The sequence below is a fragment of the Toxotes jaculatrix genome, chromosome 21 (assembly GCF_017976425.1).
Source record: "Toxotes jaculatrix isolate fToxJac2 chromosome 21, fToxJac2.pri, whole genome shotgun sequence".
NCBI classification, from domain to species: Eukaryota; Metazoa; Chordata; class Actinopteri; family Toxotidae; genus Toxotes; species Toxotes jaculatrix.
The window spans coordinates 18,167,505-18,191,070 of record NC_054414.1 but is presented as its reverse complement, the minus strand read 5'-3'; the positions used below and the strand labels follow the sequence as shown (position 1 = coordinate 18,191,070).

Sequence of the window (23,566 nt, the reverse complement as noted above, 5' to 3'; positions counted from 1 at the left end):
GACACACACACACACCAAAAACTTCCATTGTGAGAGTCATCAAATGTGTCTCTTAAGAAACTGTTGTATAACCAAGCAAATTTAGGACACTGAAATCCTGACACCTCAGCATGTACAGCAACGCCTCCCCCATCTCGACAAATGGATAAAACATGATTTCAACAATTCAACAGTGTTCAACACTATTTAAAAAAAAAAAAAAGTTTGTTGATGTCCCACTGATCTATTCTCCTCACACAGTGGCATAATAAGGGGGTGGGTATCAGTGGATGCCATAATCACATACCATCTGACACAGCCGAGACACAGTGACACACACCAAACTGAGTGAAACGACGAGACGTTCGCAGCAGATGAGGACACAGGGGCGAGATTTGTTTATTTATTTTTTAAATGGAAGAATAATGTCAGTTCAGACAACACAGAGAGTGAGAGTCTGCGGTAACATATGCTGCAGAAAACTGGCACCAAGGTGAGGACGGCTTGTCAGCAGCGTCGTGACTGAGGAGAGCCGGATTTCTCCGGACACGCACGCAGAAGCTAGACTTCGTTCTAAAGATGTTCTCATTATCACCTTTTAATTTTTCACTTCAGTGTGGATGCTGTATGTGGGATCGGTTTGTTGTGTTAAACGTCTCTTAGGTTCAGAGCTGTCTGTTTTTGTTCTGGTTTTTTTTCTCAGAGTATTTTTAGTTTAATTGGTCTTTTTTACAAACAGCAGCATAAAACACTTGATATGACTGCTGCAGTGTTCCAGTTTGAATGTTGCTGGGAAGTGTCAGTAAAATTGCACAAATTTAAAGAATAATTTTGGTTTATTACAGTTTATGAGCCTCTTTCCAACCAAAGGTGACAAATTTTAGCCACATTTCCAGAAACTTGGCAAAAGAAAAAGTGAATGAATGCACGTTTCCATCCACGACTGTTTAGCAGGAGTCGGTCCATTGAGATAAACTGATTAGCCACTGTAAAAGAAGAGGGGGAGCAACAAGAGGATGTAATTAAAAGAGAACTGGTCAAATGATGGTACATTAACTTTTCCACCTCAGTCAAGTGCAAAAGCTTTTTTGTGAAATTTACGATGTTGGAAACACACTTAGTGAAACAGGAGCAGTCAGATGATCAGACAGGTTATAAACCAAATGATCTCGACCTCCACCACAGTTGTAAAGCCACAACTATGGTGGGTCAAAGTTTAATAAAGAATCAGAATCAGTTTCTGCAGGTCTCCAGTCTGTGTGTCACCGTGTGTGTCCAGTACAGACAGACTCTGAATCAGCTCTGATCATATGCTGGGTCGTAATTACTGCAGGAGAAAATCAAGCTTTTAAAGGTGAGATGCAGCGTGTGAACTGTGAAGTGTAGGAACAATGACATGTAGTGCTGCTCTTTTCAACCACAGCCGCGTGTTAGCTGCTGTAGCATCACGCTGTAGCATCACGCTGCCGCCAGTGTTGTAGTTCCCTCTCAGTTCTGACAGCCCATGGGTCAGTTTTGGGTCAGAAATGTAGAAATCAGCTTGGTGAATTTATTGTTATTATTATTACTGATGAGAATGATCTCCCCATGATTCATGAACAGACAGGTTTTAATATATCAGTGTTTTCCTTTAATGTGAAAACATAATGACATCCCTCTTTAATCTTTACCACATCAGGGCAGCAGTGTTACCTTTTGCTCATGTTGTGTCTACAGACATCGGAAAACAAACAGCGAAACACAGAAATGAGTCACTGTTATAATTCTGCCCAGATCAACCAGCCAGGGCGACCCCAGGCGACAGTGAGCTGTTTGGCCCTGGTTTACCACCAGGTACTGCTGTGTGGTAATTGGTTTAAACACATTAATGGAGGAATATGCAAAATATAAACACAAAGCTGAAATAACAAAGGTCTAGAGATCAAGTAGTGAAGCAGGGTGTATTTTAAGGCCTTCATGTCAGTTGATATTGTGCTTTAGTGGTTAGAGGATTTTGCACTTTACGTACCGGGGTACAGCGCATTGATTCAGCATCTAATACATATTCCCAAACAATATTTACACACGGCATGCTCGCATGGTAGCCTTGGGTGTTGCGTGAGTCAGGCAGGAGGTGAGGAACAGTTGCACATGTGCAATTTTATCTGCATTTATGTGAAAAACGGTGACAGGATTTTTAGCTTCACACTTTCTGGCCTTAAAAGTCCTCTGACAGAAAATATATCACCTTTCTCTGCTTCTTCTTGATAACTGCAAGTCACCACTTTACCAATAGGAAGAGGGTGTGTGTGTGTGTCTGTGTGTGTGATGGGGGGGGTATTCCTGTCCCAGTAGAGCATGCTCAGTGAGCCGTGGCACATTTCATCACTCTGAATGGCCGGTGTCAGAGCCGTGTGACCTTGTGTGTCCCACGCTAATCGTTTCTGCTGCTCCCTTAAACCATTTCCTTCCTCTTTCTTGCTCTCTAGCTCCCTTTACCGCTGCCACTTACCAGTTTCACCACTGCCTTCCTGTGTCAGTTGTTTCTCATTTCTATTTCCCCACACCCTTGTTCTCACAGTCAGAGAAGTAGTGGAGTTACGAGTCAGGGAAAGTAGTCGTCCAAGCACATTATGGGTGCTGCCATTCTCCTCACTCACTGTAGCCTTATTTTGCATGGGAGTAAAACTCGAGTGAAGAAAAGTAGTAGTATGACTCTTGGTCATTGTGAAATACAGCCTGTGTGTTGCATGCACAGATCTTGCTTTATATTTTAAATCATGCTGTATATGTACTAAATAATACCTATTTATTTGAGAACATGTGATCTCAACATACAGTGCGGGATCTGTTAGGAAAGACATGTCGTCTTTTTTTTTTTTTTTTTCTCGAGGTATACACATTCAGCAAAATCTTGGCCAGGTTTTGTCCCAGTTATACCGCATCTCAAAAATAGAACACCAGTGTGAAAATCCCATGTCACAGTGCTCCTTGGACGGTTTCTTAAAAACACCCAATCTCAGTAATTTTGCTTGGACAGCAGCTTTAGTGCTTAATTAGTTCTGGATGTCTTTCAGCATATGTCCACCAGGGTTGGCCTCAATTCACTTTTAATTCAATTAATTCACATGCAGGGAGGGATTTCTGCAGAATGCAATGAGAAAAACCTTTAGTGCGATAAGGTTTTCTCTCCAGTACCAAAAAAAAAAAAGAAAAAAAGAAAATGGATTTATAATGAAGTGGATTTTTCTCTTAATTCTTACATATCCCATCATGCCTCTGCCTTCTCTCATAACTCCTTTGTCCCTCCCTGCTGTCCTCATCTCTCCTCTTACCTCGTGGGTCAGGACGTTGACTCTCTGCTGCAGGTTGCCATTTTCTGAGTGCAGCAGCGCCGTCTCCTTGCTCTCGAAAGAGCAGTAGGAGTTTGTGTCCTCCCCAAACTCGCTGATCATAGGGAACTGCAGAAACAACAAGAAAAAGGCATTAAAGAAACATGAAAATAGACGTGTAATAATAAGCATGTGGTTAAGATGGAGTGTGGAACAAGGTATAGTGAAATAATACAGTGAGCGAAACCCCTTTTGCTTATTTATAATTTTTGCTTGTTTGCTTATGCTCCTTTTTTCCTGCTGTATTCTGCAATTTTTTGATGATTTCACATGGGGATCATTAAAGATTCATCGAGCATCAACTGCAACTTCTGTCTGGCCCAGATCTCACTCAGAGACTCAGGGTGTTTTAACTAATGTCATGTTTTCCTCTTGAACTAGATTTAATTTTTTTCAGTTCACATAAACTAATTGGAGAATTTACACAGCAAGTTCTTTTAATCATACTTTTTAATTTCATCCCACACAATGAAATCTGGGGAGGGACCGTGACTCAGCTGTTTGTCAGTCCATCAGTTACTGTCTTTGTCCATCTGTCTGCGTTTATTGACGAAACTCTTGAGTATGATAAATACTTTTTCAAAAATCACGCTGACTGGCACAAGGGTGGGTGCTCAGATGGTCATTTTAATGCTTTTATGCCAATCACGATATCTCAGTCGCTGCTGACTTCATTGTTGAAATGTTCTATCTCATTGAACCACAATGTAATTTTGAAAATTACACAGATTAACCAACATGTTGTAATCAACTGGAAATTCTGAAAAATATCTAAACTGCAGTTTTGATTCCCATGAAAATGTAGAAAACATTGTCTGCACATCACAATGTTGTGGATGCACTGATTACAACCTCCTTACTGTGTTTTTAAAATTGCTGAGTTAAACTCATAGGATGAAAAAGGAGCTTCATGGCTCAGAGGAATAAGGAATCAGGTTACTTGTACTTTCTTTTAATGGAATTGGTTGTCAGAAAAAAAAATATACGTAGAATATCTCCAGACTTATCCTTTAAGCACCCAGAGGCAACATAATTCTATCTTACTTCCTCACCACAAGTCATCATCCACGGGGGAAAACATATTTATTGTTGTGTATGGTAATACAGGAAAACAGAGGTGCGACTGTGTTGTAACAGCGCTACATGAAAACATTGATAATATGCAGAAATAACTGGATCTTATGCAGCTACGATGGTGCGGATATGACTGATTATGTAATCCTAACTTTGTACAGTATGCGTTAATGGGCCGTGCCACATTTGCTGTTGTTTTACTTATGTAGTGAGCAATTTGTCTAGTTACAGCTCTAAACTGTTGTTTTTTTGGCAGAATCCCGTGATAGAAACACAAGACAAGTTATATAACTGCATGTGGTTCAACCTAAATGAACACATTTACATTTAGAGTGCCTACCATAAGCACGGAAAGCTCTTCATTTTCTGTGTGAAGTCATTGCTGCTGATGCAACGTCTATTTGAGGAGCAAACAGCCCTTTTCCATTTAGCAGAACACGTCTCTGTGCTCAGTTTAACAGTAAATGTTCGCAACATGGGCAAAATCCCCCCAGGGGGCCCAAGAATTCTCACAGTGCCGAGCATCGGGAACTCTAAACCAGAGAACAGCCTCACTTCAACCCATGTTCAAAGTAGCGGGAAGCACTTCCATCTGCATCATTACAGCAGCTGCACTCAGGCATCTTGTATTTAGAGGACTGCAGCAGAAACACTTAACTCTTCACAAAAAAACGGCTCAAAGTAATAGGAGTTTGGACATTTCAGGAGTCAATATTGTGGCGTTCGTATTGTCTAGATTGATTATCCAAATCTAAAAACAGGCACATGCTGTATTTACAAAGGCACAGGTGTGACAACTCCTACTCCAAACAGCTAACATCTGCACCTGTTCTCCCAAAATCAACACCTGTCTCTCTGGGAATGGGCCCTGAACAAACTGCCACTTGTGAATAAGTCAACAGCGCCGTGCCAGCCTGCAGCCTTCGGTAACAGCTGCTCACTAAAGGGATGCAGGATTTCAGCTCTGACACATACTGTATGTCAGGAGCAGAAAGGCAGAGTCAAAGTTCATTTCCATCAATCTGAAGTTTTCATCTCGTTCAGATCAATTCAACTTAAACCTCTAAATCCCAAAAAATCTATCAAAATAAATATATGAAAAACATCATCACTGATCATTCGGTTTTTATGTCAGTCCCCTGAGAATCGAAGCTTTCTGGAGTTTGCACAGACATTCAACGCCAACATCACAGAAGATTCAGTTTCAGTTTCCCTACTAACACTATCTCTTGTGCACCCCAGTGCAGCAATAGCTTGCATCTTTTTGGAATAGTCTTCTTCAGCAGTTCGAGTACAGCAGCGTCTTTCTTTTTTTTTTTTTTTTTTGTTATTTGAAGCATTTCATTTCCTCTCATACTACTCTCTCTCCAGCAGTGTAAACAGTACAGCTTGTTCAAGGCCCTTGTATACCTCAAGTAAAAGTGGGCGACGTTAGCTGAGGGGGAAGTGGGTACATTACAGCTTCATCGCCGTATAATTCCTAGAATAAGTAGAACACCAGAGACTAATGATAATAAGAAGAAAATCCAGGGGTGGATTTTTTTTCTTTAATCCTCCTTTGTTCTTAATTTCAGCAATTTCTTTCTCCCTTGTTCTTTATCTCCTTTTACTCCCTCATTCCTCTTCGTCTTTCTTACACCACATCTTTCCGCCCATTTAAGTCCCTCTTTCCTCGTATTTTTCCACTTTTCTTCACTTTCTGTCCTCCCACACTGTTCCTTTATGCTCATTCGCCCCACCTACCCCCTTCTATATCTCTGTCTGCCGGTCCGGCTTCTGCTAGGAGGTGGATTTCTGCTTCACCTGCTCCTGCAACCAGCTGGAAACTTAGTCTGATTTCTACCCCACAGCTTATGGGCCGTGCTATGCAGAGATATTTATGGTGTCTCTGACTTTAAGCCAAGAAGTGCAGAGCATATTCTGAAATTTCATATTAATTGACTCAGTGGAAACATTTTGAAAAGCAGCTTGAATAGTGAAACAGATTTCAATAGTTAATTTTCTTTGTGACATGCAGTAAAAAGAAATAAACACACAGTAGTCTTTGCTCTTCCCCAACACCTGAACTCTTATGACCTGCTGAATGAGCCTACATGACCTTTATGTGCAGCCCTTTGACATGACCATTCTTCATATACTGTAGCTATTTCCCTGCTGAATTCATTCAGTCAATTTTCCCAATAATCTTAATGTTTGTTGTCAGATTTGTCAGCGTCAGTAGGTTTAAACCAAAGAAAAGAATCACTGAAGATGCAGCAAAGCCACACGCTTCTGTTCAGATTATTTATAATCATCATTTTTAATCAGATGATGAATGAAAGAGGAATTTAAAAAATGAGTCTCACCTCCACACACCTGACGTATCACTGCTTAGTAGTTGTTGTTGTAAAAGTTTGGAAGGAGGGAGTTTGGTGATTGAGTGATCACTTTGTCTGAAGCATACTAAGCAGACAGTGCTAAGGATGAGTGAACAGCTCTCTCTCCCTTTGAAAGGCTTTCAATAAATCAAAAAACAAACTAGGCTTATCGTTGTCAGTACCTGAGACCTTCAGTCTGATGATTAGTTTTCCAAAATGCTGTAATATTAGACTTTGTGATGCGGCTTTGAACTGAAAACCCTTCACCTTGATCTCATAGATCTTGAGCTTCCTCTTGATACTGGTGTTCTCTCGCTCCAGGCAGGCCAGCCTCGTCTTGATGTCCTGATAGGCCGTGATAAGGGCAAAGTGTGAGGCTGAGTAGACATCGTCGGGGGGCAGGGGCGAGGAGCGCCATGCCATGCTGCCGCAGCCATCCTCCTTCAGGCCCCCTGCATCGCCGCCTCCTCCCAGCAGCCCCAGCTCCCCTCCGCCAAACAGAGACTGCATCACTCAGAGCCTCAACCTGAGGACAGACACAGACAGAGATTTGCTTATTTATTATTAAATCATCAGATTCTTTCCATTCAATTAAATGCACCCACCAAAAATAACACCGTTTCATCCTAAAAACATCAAGCAGGCAGCTACTTACAACAAACAAGAAAGAACAAAGCAGCTGCGAGCAGTCGGATTTCTGGCACACACACTGTAAAATATTCAAAAGCAAAGTGGGTACAGAGAAACTCAGGAGGGAGACTGAGGGACACTGTTACACTCCATGTGAAATTTCAAGATGACCCAGCACCTTACTGTGTCTGATCACTTCAGATGTAAATACAGTCATCCAGTTAGCTACGCCGTCACACTCGTATTCTGGATTTGATCACGTTTGGTTTATGATGTTTACAATCAAAAAAGAAAAACCTGATTTTTAATCACTCTGTTTCATGAATCACGTTGCCTCTAAAGTTTGGTTCGGCTTCTGTCTGAGGAAAACTGTAGAAGCTGTGTGATTACACATCAGGTTGGTGCAGAGATGCAAATCAGTGGACATTAACAGGCACAAAGAACTCAGCCTTAACCTGAGTCTTTATGACTCTCCAGGAAAACAAGAACAGTTAGAAAGAAAGGAAAAATGACCACAAAGAGACATAAAACTAGCAGAAAGGGAAACAACTAAAAACAATGTGCTGTTTAGGTTTTTCAGTCTTTCAGTTTCAGTGCCCACAGGCTCATTGTGTCATAGTCCAGCTGTGCACATCATCATGTTTTTGTTTTACTGACCTGCACACACGGCAGCTAGTGATCAGAAATCTGGGTAAGATTTTTACATGTCTCATGTCTTTTCTCAAAACTGGGATAAAGGCCAGGAGGTTTACAAACATACAACTGGGAAACTCCAACACCCTGAACATAACCAAGGAAACTAATGAGCATGTAAACATTCATTTTCTCTCGCAGATAAAAGCCTTAGCCTTAAGAAGTTCAAAGCCATTATCCTCCTTTCACGTTTGTCTTTCAGCTTCGACTCCAAACATTTTTTTTGGTGAGAGTTCCCCTTTTGGGAGAATGAGTAACCAGCGCATGAAGCTGATATGTTAATCAGACTCAGATTTACATATGAGCCTCATTCGTGCTCTTGTTCCATTTCACAGTACTTAAAAAAACATGAGCTTTGACAGCCTACGCTCCTTGAGTGGCATGATGGATGAGCTGGGTAGTTAGCTGACCATTGCTGCATAACAGCCAACCGGCCTTGGCCCCCGAGCCCCCGCCCCCGAAGACTCGAGGCGGTGCTGTCAAAAGTGATAAATGGCACCTGTGATGTCGCGTCCCTCTTTTTATGCAGCCACAGTGAAGGCGTGCACAAACGTCATACCAGACATAGCTGGACACACCAAGAACAGTTTGATTTACGGGTACTCAGAGAGTTACACAACAGCTAGTTGATTTGATGTATACTGGAATGGATGCCTTCCTGACTCCCAGCATTGCCTTGTGAGTCAGCGATTGCCTACTGAGCTATTTTCATCTGCTCCCTTCCTCCACGGTGCTATTTTCCTTGTGTTTCGAGAGAGAGGGGGAATAAAGCCTCATCCAATCTACGGCTCTTTTCCTCGCTGGTCTAACAGGATGATCCAAAAGCACTCCCACATGCACAGGCGTGCGCACAAACACATGTCTGTGCACATGCAGCCAAAAACACCACAGAGGAGCAGCCGCACACAGAGAAAAATACACGTGTGGACAAAAACGCAGACGACACAGACTCAGACGGTCTGTGCCGGTCACCTGCCAGCTGCCCGACGACGGCTATTTTCAATGAAAAAGCCCATTTAAACCAACTGTCCACTACCTGCCCAGCACCAAACACCAGACAGGCAGACAGGCAGACAGGCAGGCAGGCAGACAGGCAGACAGACATGTGAGCAACCAGCTGGAATATTTAGCAACTGGAGAGCCAGATGTTTTTCTTAGGAGTTGATGGTTGACACTGTTATGTGGGTTGTTTTAGATGGAACTGACAAGCAGCATGCAGTGTTTTCGTTATTTGTGTAGTAGGACTTGTTAGATGAAGTGAAAGACGCTCCGGAGGGACGCTGACTCTCACTTTAAGCTTGTTCGTATATGTTGTGGCTTCACCAAAGCAGTTCAGTTATTATGCTTCTTGTTTTTTTTTGCATTTGGTCTAAAAATGACCTTCAAACAGAGAAGTAAAGAACTGCAGGAGGTGCCACAGTGTTTCTGTTTGGATGCATACTGTATGAGAAAATGGATATTAAGGGGTAAGCCTTCACCTTGTTATATGTGGTGACCTCATTTGCATAAAAATCCTATGTATACACCATCCACCTACATTCAGGCTTGAGGACATAATTGTCCATAAACCAAAAATCTGATGAAACCACCGAGTGGATATTATGATTCAGTAGTTTGTGGAGTACATATTCACATTCTATATCCCTACATGGAACTACAAATACATTGGTTATATTTATATATCAGGAATGCAAGAAAATACCAATATCTCCACCATGGACCGGCTCACATGCTCCAGTAAACAGTGACCACAGATAGATGTGTCCTCAGATGGGATAAAATAACGGACAGGGGCACAAGAACATCCATTTTGTCTGTGCTCCTCTCATTGGCAGCACCGAAATGAGGCATTTATCACACACATACACACTCTCACACAGCTCCTACTAAGCTTCCCTTGCCCATCCCTTCCTTTGCTCTCTGCTCCTCTACCCAAAATATCCCTCATCCAGCTTCATCCAGCCCCCCCAACCCCCCCTTTCCCGATCGCACAATCCACTCAATCTCCTGGACCTCAGGGCTCATTTGCTGAGGCTCTCTGGGCCCCACTGGACTGTAGAAGGGAAGGCAGACTCTTCCATCCCAACCAGCTCTCTGCTTCATTATAGTGATTACCACAAGAAGTCATACATTACCTGGGGTCCACATGGCATTCGCTGTTCCACTGAGACCACCTCTACCGTTCTCTTCCTTCCTCTCCCGAGATTAAAGAACCACTCCCCTCCATCTATGTCACCGTATACTGTATTGAAAAGGCCAAGCACCGCTGCCGTCATCAGAAGACCTGGAAAATCTGGAGCTATGAACCTAGTGGGTGACTCCGTGACGCTATAGCCTTCATTACCTACATGTGGCAGCAATTTTACATGTAGGTCTCGTGTTTGAATAAACTCGAGAGCTCATCTTTTGTAAAAGTCCCAACAACAATCTGACAGGGTCAGACCTGCTGGCATTTTCTCACAGATCAAGTCTGAATCAACTGCTGTCACATTAACATAAAGTCTGCAGCGGCACAAGGCTGAATGAAGACAGAAAAAATATGATGTGGCTCGTAAAAACTGCTCTCGGCTCGTAAAAGCATTTAATTGTGATCACAAAAAAAATAAAAAATAAATAAAAAATCAGCAATTTTCTGTTGTTCAGGAGATTCTTCTCATGTCAGATGAGTCTACGTGTTTTCCTCTGTGAAACTGTTGAGCAGAGACTGTAAGCCACCCAGGATCTGACGCAGCTCATCTCCTGATCAGTTTAGCAGATTTTAGCCGTAACTCTAATAATTTCCCCTGAAGGTTAATGTTTTATTTAAGGCAGTGCACGGGGACCCTGGTCTATTAAAAATGTGTTTTCATTTAGTGTTCCACCGGGGCATCGGTCTCCCTAAATTTTCAGCTTTCATTAATACTTACTGAATATAGTTTTAAAAAATGTTTTACACTCAGCATTTGAGGAAATGGGAATTAGATCAGTCACAACCTAATGTTTTACCATTTTTAGCCATGTTAGCGGCACAGCTCCATGGGTAGCAAAGTCTGTTTGATGGGCCGGTGGTTTGGTCCAGACTGAGTACAACTCAACAACTATTGCATGGATTGCCAATGAAAATTTCTATACACATTCATTGTTCCCAGAGGATGATTCATAATAGCTCTGGTGATGTTTTTTGAGTGTGTGATTCTTAAAGTCTTGACATATACTGGTATGGACTCTCAGTATGACATATCATCACTTTGGTGACCCCATTGCTTTTCATACAGTGCCATTGAATTTACTTATCTGCCTCTCTTCTGTTTTCCTTTGCCGCCCTCTTAATAGAAAATAAGGAGTTTTTTTCTGACAAGGACTAAAATTTGGTGTCCCCTGTCCTACAGATTCCAAACAAATACAGAAGTTTACACGCAAATCCGTGTTTTTCATCTCAGCTATTAACTGAAAAAAATTCAAACTAAACCAACCTACGGCACAAACTGACTACGGAAAATTAATTAATGTCAATCAGACAAACTGCATCCATTTGGAATTTGCTTTTTCACTTTGTATGCATATGGTTGTATATTAGATGCAGTTACTTCAAAAGGCAAAGTGTAATATTGCAAACGCTTGTCATATCCTTGATTTAACATGACACACAACAGCTGCAGTAATCCAGAGTCTCAGCATGGTATCCCACGATGCATTAAAAAGAACAAGCCTCATCCATTTACAAACATTCATAACCCAATCAAATCCCAGAGCTGGGGCTTTCTGTAAATACTGCAAATCGTATTTTTGGGAGCCTTTGAGGATTGAAGCAACAGATGATTGTTCTCTCAATGGGAGATCTGTTTGTGTCTGCCTGTTAGCTAATCGTGGATTGTAGAGGAACATAATGGGACAAATCTCTTCTTACAGATGTTAATACTGATAAATTCTGGTCTGGTTCTTGTTTTGTGGCCTGACTCTTTCTTTGGCAACACTAAAGAAAATTAAACTCCAGTATGTAAACAAAAGCTATTATTTCTTTCTCCATAAAGCCTGTGCATGCATATATACAGGGTCCTGTCTGTGTATTTCTGCTCCTCTGTGCCTCTGTTGTTTCCAAGGTCATAAATATATGAGAGCAGTAGAAATCACGCCAGCTGGGTCAAGGCTGGGTTTTCCGGTGAAAACAGAACCAGGATCAAAGGGGAAATTGGGGGATTGAGTCCCCGCAGAGTAGGATTTTAATGTTGGATCTTGTGGGGAGGCACAACCACTTTCCTTTCTATCTCCTGCTCTTCCCTCCCCGCAGCAATGCATTTCACTGTTTATCTGTACCTCAGTCATACCGTCCTGCTCCTAACATCCCATTTGTTCTTTTCCCCTCCTCCCTCTTTATTTCCTCCCTCCTCTCTGTCTGGCACTAAACAGTCCAGCTCTCCTCAACGCCACCCTGTGATCCCCACAGGCTGGACATTTGGCACCTCTGACTCAGACAGTATGTCTGTGAATGAAGAGTCCAGGGCAGAGAGGTGGTGTGCCTTTCTGCCCCGTTCTCATCCGCCAAACACTCCCATAATGCCTAGCTTCGCTCCACTGCACCTGTTTTCTCTGCTATAGTCTCCTCTCGCGGTGAACAAGGCCAAAGCTGGACGGTACAACACACACTGAGAACCTATTAACATGCCGGCAGGTAGGGCTTGATTGTGTGTGTGTGTGTAACAGTGCGGACATGTGAGCACATGCACATCAATGTGGCTTCTTGTGGAAATGAATCAGTGCAAAAATATGTGTGTGTGTATGTGTGTCAGTACAAGGACAAAGCAGCAGCCACACAAGCAGGAAAACTGCTGTGTGTGTGTGTGTGAGAGAGAAAGACAGGTAGTAGTTGTTGATACTAGTAGTAGGTTAGTAGTCCTATGTACGGTGGCTGAAAGGGCTCAATTCGCTGTAACACAAGCAAATAAGTAAAACGCAAAGAAATTAAGAAACACATTCACTAAATTAACACTCAGTATGATGAAATGTGCTGCAAATACACAGAAATGTAAACAGAGAAACACATCAAATTAACTGCAGCTGGACTGACACTGTGCATTTTAAAGTCTCTCGTATGCTGTGTTAACTCTTTCGCTCACACCGTGCAGATCATTTGATCATCCGCTGCCTGGAGCTCACACCGAGTGTAAACATGGAAACCCCTGGCCGGCTTTGTCCATTGATAATTCCATGTTTAATCAACACACACGGCTGTATTTCCCAAACAGTGTTGACAAAAAGAGAGAAAGACGGCATTACTTTGTGCAATTTTACTATGAAAGCTACAAAAAAAGAAAACTATGGAGCTGCAGTCTGTGGGAAGATGGAGTCAGATGTAGGGTAGTAGTGCCAGAAGGGATGCTGGTGCAATATAGGACAATTCAGTGGATGTAATAATTTAGTACAGTCACAGAAAAGAAAGCTGAAGCTCTGAGATGTCACCAAAACTTTCAAATAAAGCAGGAAATTATTGTGATGTTTTTTTTTTGAAAGAAAAATGACTGAACACAATGATCGAGCTATTTTGTGGTATTTGGTAACTAGCCTAATAAGTTTAACTCCAACCTGATGTGATAAAACCCAACCATCTGGTACTGCAGACTGGTTCAAGCTAATGCCAAGACATATTAACAAATACTATTTGAGTCAAGTACCTTGAGAAATTGTCATTCTCACCTGCCTGCATGTGTCAAGTATAAAGAGTAACCGCCTCCACTGCTTGAATTAGAGCGGAGTACCTGCTCGTTGGATCAGTGCAAATGAGTATGATTATTTAATATTCAGTTCTGCCACTTTCTAATCAGTGTGGAGAGGAGGTAAGAGTGTGCAGCTGTGTGTGTGTGTGTGTCTGGACTATTAGACAACAATATCTATCTAAAGCTTGCTACCATTAGCCACAAGTTTAGTCAGTTCAGATTAGTTTAGATTTCTGATTGCACCGTCAAATCCTCTGTCCACAGACCATCAAATGAAAAAAGGGTCTGACGTTTATATTCCTAAAAATAAGGTACAGCTCAGGCTCTGATATCGATACCCATCCTTTAGTTTTTTGTTGGCCTAAAAGTAGCCAAAGTTAAAGACAGTAAGTACAAATATATTGGAATCAGCCTGTAAATGGCCCGGCAGGTGTAGGTTTTTAATAGCAGACTGTAAACTTCCCTTTCTTTGCTGTAACCAGACTCCCAGACGATGATACAGAGGATGTGACCTCTGTCTTCAGTGGCAGCCATGGTCCTGATTTATACCCTCAGATTAGATTAGATTATTGGTTTGAAGCACCGACCGATTCTGGTTTACTTTTACCATAGATAAACCAAATAAATGTTTTTTATGGCGCCAAGAGCACCTGAAATTTAAATTGGTGCTTGGGTATAATAAACTAAACTAAATGAAAATCAATGAATGAGATCGTGTTCAGATCCCATGAAATTTCACTTTAATTTTTAATTACAGAATCAAGTAATAGACCAATAAAACACATCTAATAAATAGACAATATGAATTTGTTTGTTTTTCTTGTTGTAGACTAAAAGGCTGAGTAACAGCTCTGTGTCTGCTCTGCTCTGTGTTAATAAAGATGCTGTTGCTGTGTGTGTTCAGGCCTGGTTACCTAGAAGACACATGGCTTCAGATCTCTGTGTACTCTAAAAACACATGTATACTGTACACACACACACACACACAGCGCAGCAGCAGGCCTACACCACCTGCCACTACTGTCCACATCCACAATATACACACCCACACACACATATACGTATACGTATACATACTCACACATACACACACACAATACAAAGCATTTATACAGCCTGTCAGCGCAGGAGAAAAACACCACCTCTAACAAATGCCGTGCTGTGCCACGCCATACCGCGCCATGATTCATCACTCGGGGAATCAGCTGTGTAGGCAGGCGGGCAGAGCGCTCTGTGTGTGTGTGTGTGTGTGTGAGAGAGTAAGGCAGCTGCCATGCGGGAGATTGATGGCAGGGGCAGGATGGAGACAATGAGCTGTGTTGCTTTTTTTTCTCTCCGTTTTCTGTTTTTTCTCTGCTCCCTTTCTCTTTCCTCCACATCTACAAGCCCCCCCCCCCCCCCCCCAATCCTTCTCTCCACCGGAGCTGAAGTGAACCATCAATTCCTTCCCCCTCTTTTTTTTTTTTTCAACCGTCGTCCCCTTGTGCTCTTTCTCTTGCTCTGTCATTCATCCATCTTAGTATTCGGCAGCAGAGTTCATCACAGCCCCCTGAGCGTAGACGGGAAAAAAGTATGTTTTGACTTTGAATGAGAACTTTCCCCACAAAAGACATTAATCTCCTCATTACTGCTACAACCAATCCAATACTTGGATTCCCTCGCTCTGAAATCTGAGTCAAAGTCGAGCTAAGCTGCAGCCCAAAGACCAGAGAGAAAAAGATGGAGGGGGTGAGATAAGAATGACTTTTTTCTCTCCTCTGGTTACAATTAAAGCCCACCCTCCTGTTACCAACTCTGCCTCGCCTCCCCAGTTAACCACGGCCACACGCAGTCTCTAACGCATGTGGTGCACACGAAATGCACGCACATACATGCTGACACGGGGAGTGAGCTGGATGACTCATGTGCGCCAGTGTGATTCCCAGTGAAGTAAAGCTTGTAATTTGGTCTCAGCTGTTAAAAAGCGCATTAAGAAAGAGAGTGCGATGCTTTCTCTCAATGCACAGTTGGCACGCCAGCAGGATGGAGTGAAACATGGCTGCCCAGGATAGATGAGACACACACAATGTGGTGAATGTGAGAGAGCAGTGATTGCAGTCAGCCTCACAGGAGGTCAGACGGAGACAGTTAAAACTGCACTGATCAATATTTCTGCAATAACAATGGGTGAAATGACTGAGTGTAATGGGAAAGGTGTCGCTCATAACGACAAACCCACAGAGAATTATCACCCAGCGCTGCCAGCTCTTATTCTGCTGACCCCGAGCGGCTGCGAAAATCAGTTCCTGCAGCTTTAAATTTTCATCTCAGGATAAAAGGAGATTTCATTTCACCTTGAAAAAACATTTTGCTCCAGCCTGCACATATGTACGGTATAACTGTTAGTGGTACACATTTGAATTTGTGATTAGTAAGCAAGGTTATCATTTAGTACAGTGCTGAAAAGATTAGTCATTTAACTGTCCAGTCTATTGACATCAGTTTTGATTATTAATTAACCTTTTCTAAACAGCAGCTTCACAGCAACAACACCTTAAGTGGAGAAGAGTCATTAAGTCAGTCATTGTCACATAGTGATAAGACTGTGTGTGTGTGTGTGTGTGTGTCTGGACTATTAGACAACGATGTCTATCTAAAGCTTGCTACCATTAGCCACCATAAGCTACTGCTCATACCAGGCCAACTGATGCTGCAGCAGCAAAAAATCTTAGGTGGATTTTTTTGCTTAAGAATTCAGTTTTTTATTTGTAAAAGAAAGAGCGTGCTGAAAAAGGCCTTCTACTAAAACTTATATTATCTCGATTTAAATCATTTATCAGGCACATAAACCACGTTCGCTGGTTCCTGTGAGTAACTGTAGGTGTTGGGTTGTCCCAGCAAACCAAGGAAGTTGATAAAGTACAAAACTAGCTAATCTGAGAAATAATCAACATGTCAATAATGGAAAAATCGCAGCTCCAATTTTATATGAAGCCCGCTGTGGAGTCTGCCTCACTGGAGAGTATGCAAAGCGAGGGTCTCATCCTCCAAGCATCATGGTTTATTAATTAATGGTTTGTGATTATTACACACAGCACAGTGTGGTTCTAGTTTTGTGGTTTTGTTTATGCTGCAGTTGTCGGCTGTGTTTTCGTGACCTGCTGCAAGGGAGGATCAGGTGGTGAGGAAGACGTTGTAATGCAAAACGGTACAGCATGTTATGACTTCACAGCCTTGAAGTGGAAAACAGTATCAGTCAGATCCCATGACACACACACAACACACACACACACACACACACACACACCTTTGTGTGTGCTTCCGCCTCACGGTAAATTCATACATTAATGCCAGCCAGAGACCTTGACAGCTGGAGCAGCTCGAATCATTCCAGTGCCAGTGGCCCTGACTCGTACTTGGCTCTCACTTTTGTCTTGTTCCCCCGGCATCTAAAGGCTCTTGTGCTTCACAGAACATCACATCCTCCTCCGATGTGTCTGTTCTGCCGTCATGCACTGACTAAAAGACAGACTGATAGTCAGACACACAGGGTTTTACACACTCACACACAAATAGACTAAAAATGACTGAAATGAAAAACGATGGTGCACCAATGATGCATGCAGTGAAAAGTAACTCAAATGGAGCACCTAGAAAAACAGACAAACAGAAAAAACACCACTCATTGATTGTGTTTTTAATTATTTTTAGATTTCAATTTCAGGCTCATTCGAGTCAAATTAACTGCGCCTGTGAGGACGCATGGAGTGACATCAAATAAATGGAAAATGCACAAAACAAAAACACGTTAACAGACATCCCCACTCAGAAGCATCGTGAAATGGTTTTATGCTGACAAAGGCTTATTCGAGGAGAGCTGGGCCCTATTATTATATTAAAAAATCTTTTCCCCGTATCTAAATTATACAACTAATTTCTATCTGAAATGAAATTGTAGAAATTACTCCAACTATAGCAAACTGTAGATGGAACTGCAAAAAAAAAAAATAAAAATTTAAATTAAAAATTAATTCCAGCTCTGGTCTCCATTATTTCTTTAGAAATAAAAATCTTTGAGAATGTGCTAAAGACAGAAAATCTAAGTGTTTAATTGGCTCCCAGTGCTGATATCACAATCTGTGGCTGCTGATTAATTAATGGTGCATGTTGCTGCTGCTGCTGCTGCTGCTTGTTGGATGAGTCCAGAGACACGATGATGTGGGAGGGGAGAAAAAGAAAGAGCACAGGCTTGGATCAGAAAGAATATATGATACATGAACATGAGCAGTGCATTGTGGGAGCAGGGTACTCATGATGTGTGCACGTGTGTGACATCATCTATACACAATGGAGACACCTCTGCTCATCCAGGCGACATTAAAAAAAAAAAAAGACATGCACGTGCATGTGTGTGTCTCCCAGATTGTATGTGTGTGTGTGTATGTCTGTATGTGATCCAGTTGGCATGTGTCCTTGGCAAAGGACACAACTGCCCAGCCACCGATGGCCTCTCTCCCTCTCACACGTACAAACACACACACATTAAACCCTCCAACCCTCTGCCCTCTGCCGCCCTTGTGATGCTCATTTCCTCACAGAGACTGGAGTGTTGAAGGGATGAAAGGGAGAGGATTTTTGTGCATGTATGTGAGTGTGTGTGTGATGGGGACAATCAAAAGACGGTGAGGGAGTGGAGGAAGGAGTAAGGGGCATAAGAAGTGTGCTGGAGCAACTATAGAAGTGTGGGGGGAGGAGGGGGAGGAGTCTGATCCCGGGGGAGAGACACTGGTTGTAAATGTGAATGTCACACTGGCTCAGTGGTGAGTCTGAGAGCTATTTAGACACACAGGCAGAAACACACACATAATAACTGAGGGAACAGTGTGTCAGAAAAATCTACGTCAACACAGAGACATTGGGAGACATGGACACACACACACACTGATATAGTGCCATGGCCTAGTGCTGGTATGTATTGTTTCTCAGTCCTAGTGATATTGATACTGATATTGACTTTTGCATTTTACTCAAATGCAAATGCAATTTAATGTCTCTAAATCTTGTGAAAAGCAAATAGTGACTTGGACTTGACTTGACTTGGGACTTTGTAGCTCGGAGTCCCGCCTCCTTGATGTGGTGAGAAAAAACATTCCTCTCACTTGCACTCCACTTGTACTGTTTGTGTTTTTTATCCAGCCAAACTGTTTTTAGCATGAAACGAACCTGAGAGGTTCACAGACTCTATTCATGAGCGGTGAACCCTGAACTCCACAGGGTTCGCCGACAGAACGGATGGATCAAACCAGAATGAGAACAGCTCCCAGCCTTTTGACTACAAGCTAAAATATTGTTTGTGACATCAGGTTAGTAGAAAGCGTCTATATCATCCCAATCGTACATGGAGCATCTCTGTCACACTCTCACTCACACACTTGTACACACAGTGGTTAATGAAGGAGGTTCACATGCACCGGCAGTCAGCACACACTCTCCGTTTGCTAAGAACAGGCACATGCAGAGAAATGGAGAAATAAAAAACAGACAGAAGAATGACAGGAGAGAGAAATGTACTGTAACCAAGTGACCTGGGGGAGTTGGGGACATGCAACACTTGTGGAGGATAAAGCAAACAACTACAGTAGATTACAGCACAGCTGACAGGGCGAGCAAAGATAGAACAGGGAGGGAAGAATGAGAGAATGAAGGAGAGATGAATGGAGGCAGGCAGGCTAAACAGTTCTGCAGGCTGGGCTTCGCTTTCTGTTTGGAGGAACAGGTGCGAGGGCTGCGTTCACCAACCAATTATCAGACACAGGCACAACAGTGTACTTGTTAGGGCATCGAACCCCTGTGTTCCAGTTCACGTGTCTTTGCACACTTCACACTTGGTAAAGATCATTAACTGAAGAAGCACCATTCAACCACACACTCTTGCCTGATTCCAGCTCCTCTGTCTGTGTAAAGTAGGATTCTGCACATGTAACGCCTCTCTATCCTTCAGCGTCTTGGCTTGAAATAAAAGATGAGGTTTTGAGAAAAGGTCTTTGACTGCAACATCAACCACACAATAAAAGAAGGTGTTATATGAGAGCAGAGAACATGAATCGCTGGAATCAGGCTTCTTTAGTCAGACAGGATAACAAGGTGGTGTGTGTGCAGTTGTTTGTGCTCAGCTCCTCCCTGCCAGATGTGGGATCCGGCAAATATATAGAGAAAACATTGTTTTTAAGGAGTGTTGCATAAGACGTTTTGTCCCAGTGTGGGAAAACGATGAGGACAGATCCTCCTGGATTATCGATATGATTGTATTGATTTCCACCAGGAACGATGAATTCATTGTCTCCGTCCACTGTGTACAGTTCATCTGGATATTGGCTTTCAGTACCATGGACAGCAGCCCACGCAAGCAGCAGCACTACCAAGGCTTTCCTGCAGGAAACAGTGAGCTCCAACACATTCTTGGACCTTGAATAGATGTGATACTGTTTCAGTGAGACAGAAACATGTGTTAGTCTGGACTCTCGGACTGAGATATTTTCTGCCAGCAACATGCAACTCTCGCGCGTCCTTCGTGGTTGCCCCACAAAAACACACCATCAAAGACGAAGCAGTTGTAAACATAAAGCAGCTGGGTTGTCTCTTACAAAGTCACCGAAGAGTAGCCCTAAATAAAATCCACCTTCAATCTTCTCTGCAAAGGAAAATGATGCAGCAGACAGAATACAAACACAACTGAGTGCTTCCTTTCAGTCTTGCTCCGCAGCCTGGATGTCGCTCTCTCTAATGCTCACTGTATTTCAGCTACATATTTATTGGAAGTCTATGTGCTGTGCCAGGGCCCTGCTGCAAACACAAAGATTATATCACAGATTATTCTTTCTATACTTGGAGTCAATCTGATGACAGTTTGTTGGTTGTTAGAGATGTGACAGCGTCGTCAATATGCCCGACTCTGCTCTCCTTTTTTCCGTGTGTGTATTTCGTGAAATATCAGCAGAGGAAAAATGTCACAGCAGCAGCAGAATTAAAATAGCAAACATTTTCTGAGATGTCAACAATAAGACATTTTCTTACAAAACAGTGGCGGGGCATTCTCAGAGTGTGAGTGTTTATTTTTAGGTGCACCGCAGGGAGTTTAGGCAGTCCAGTAACGAGTGGCAAGCAAGTGGGTAACCTGGTTTCTCTGAGACACAAAAAGAATCATGTGAATCCCCAGTGAGGATGAAGACTCCAGGCCCAAAGCGGACTTTCTACCTCTTTCTCAAACCAGGATATCTCCAGTGTCACACACGATGTCCTTTCTAGTGTCTCTTTTTACTATAAGCCCCCCTCCCCACACACACACACATACTCACACACTCACACACAGACTTTTAGCTGCTCTGCTTCCAAACACACACACAGGAACATAGACGTACTATGCATATTACTCTACATTATCCGTCCACGGTCGGCACCGTGCATTGACAGGGCAGAGACAGTGCGTGGTCACATTACACTGAAGTTACATCACATTCCTTCAGTCTCCTTAGCAACCAGGTGTCCTTTAACAACAACAGCTACACAACTACAACCCTGTTATGTCACCCTACAGTTATCACACAATGTTCAAGGTTCCATACCAAACAAACCACATTTCACATCAGTCCTGCTGTACTGCTGTGCAAAGACGTGGTGGTGTTTGGTGCAGTCAGTGGGGTTGCTCTTGAACAATGAAAACAGCCGGGATGGGGTCGTGGGAGGTGTGAGTTTGTTGCTTTTGAGAGCAGCAAAGCAGAGTTCGGAAAGAGGTGAGGCTTTCTTCCCTGAAAGAATATGGTAAAGTGAGTCATCTAAAGCCAAAACTCTGATGGAGAGGAGAGCCTTGGTGCAGGTGGGCCGCCCATGGCTTTTTCAGAAGCAGGAGAAAAGAGAGAATCAGTGGTCACTGCTTTGGCCCACAGATATTACACCACAGTTATATAAAAAAAGTAATAAAATAAAGAGAGAAAAGGTCATTCAGAACTAAAGGCTGATTGTTGTAAAGAATGAGCATAAGAGAAAAATCCACATTTTCTTTGAACTGAAGGACAATGTTTTTTTCATTTTGCAGTTGTTTTTTTAAAAATCAGATTTCCCACAGTAATAAAATTTTTAGGAAACACACTTGTTTGTTCTCTTACCAAGAGTTGGATGAGCAGACTAACACCTCTGTCACATCTGTACACAAAATGTAAAACTACAGGTAGGCACAATTAACAGTTTTGGTAATAACTTTACAGTTTGCCTTTATTTTCTCTTCCAAGCAAACATGGGGCTTTGTTTAAAACCTATTTGATCGTGGTATTATATTATATCAGCAAACTGAAACTTTCCTTTAGCTTTCCCCTTTCCACAAAAAAATTAAAAAACCAGAGCAACAGGATTCAAGCTGATATATAATAATAAAAAATAATTAACACCAGTCACCAATCTTAGTCACCAGTTATCTTTTGCAAATGGACTTTATCCTGTTTTCACCCAGAATGATGATTGTTTGTCCCACTCAGAAACCTGCTGCATGGACTTATGGAACAAAACAGCTGATATAGTCTGGCCAGGCCTCATTGGAAAAATCTGATGTACACTACATTTGAAAATGAGAGCATAGCAGTGCATCATTCCCTCTTTTTTCTCTCTCTCCCTCTCTCTCCCCCCCTTCCTTCACCTCTTGTGACCCTTAAAAGCCGTCTATGAATATTCCATCAGCCAGCAGAACCTCTGCTCTCTCTTCATTTAGTGATTCAGTGTGTAAGTAGCTTACATAAATGTCCATATTTATGTATATGAACATTATCAAAGCATAAGTGTGTAGATTCACGGAGAGAGCAGACCCAGAGGCAGGAAACATAGAACATGAGTATGAAAAAGTGGCAAAGACATTGGAGGAAAATGGAATAGGTTTTGCATAAATTAGCTATCTGTGAATGATGTCAGTGCTGTTTCTAGGCAGGACACTTCCTCAGTGTGTATGTGTGTGTGTGTGTGTATTTGGTCTAATGTGTGTTGCCCACCGGTGATGATACTGCAGAGTGAGATAAATGACCTCATATTCTCACGTCTGAGCCGGGCGCTCAGGTGCTCAGTGGAAACTACAGCATCATCAAGGTGCAGAGTGAACAGAGAAAGTTATTAATGCAACTTCAGGGTGAGATAAATTTACTGTAAAATTTACTGAAGATGGCATTACATTGCTGTGATGCTAAAATCAAACTTTTAAAGTCAGACTAAACTTATATTCCTGTATAAATGTAATTACTTTAAAAACAAGCTCAACAGCAGCCAGCCAGTGGGTCAGTGAGTAAAAGCTCAGGCTGTGCTGCCAAACACTGTTCAAACACACAAAACTTTATTTTAAATCTTAGTGGAGACACCAGATGCTAAATATGCTGGGCTGAATCCTGGGGCGTGTGTGAACAAGACTTAGAAACATAATGACAGTGCTAACATGCTAATGTTTACTATGTTCACCATCATAGTTTTGGCATCTTGCATTTGCAAACAGCACAGGACACAAAGTACTGCTGAGGCCGAGGGGAATGTCACTATTTTGAATCATATATAAATGATAATATAAAAGTAATTTCATAGCAATATATAGCACTACAGCTAAAAATGACATGTAGAACATTTCCATTTAATTGACTGGTGCTGTAATAAAAAATATGGAGTTTTAAGTTTGAATATTTCACTTCAATAAGGAGGGAACAGGATGATTTAATAACTTTAAAGCTACTTGCGCTAATCAGTGTTTTTATATTAATAATTGATCATA

General features: G+C 42.2%; 1 protein-coding gene across 1 annotated transcript in view; it reads right to left on the bottom strand.

Annotated features, from left to right (window-relative positions):
- The window catches only part of tbkbp1 (TBK1 binding protein 1), a 46,076-nt gene that overhangs the window by 17,747 nt on the left and 4,763 nt on the right, over window positions 1-23,566 (bottom strand). Inside the window, 2 exon segments of the mRNA XM_041029501.1 lie at window positions 3,294-3,419; window positions 7,049-7,307. Of these exon segments, the coding sequence (XP_040885435.1) occupies window positions 3,294-3,419; window positions 7,049-7,307 (385 nt within the window).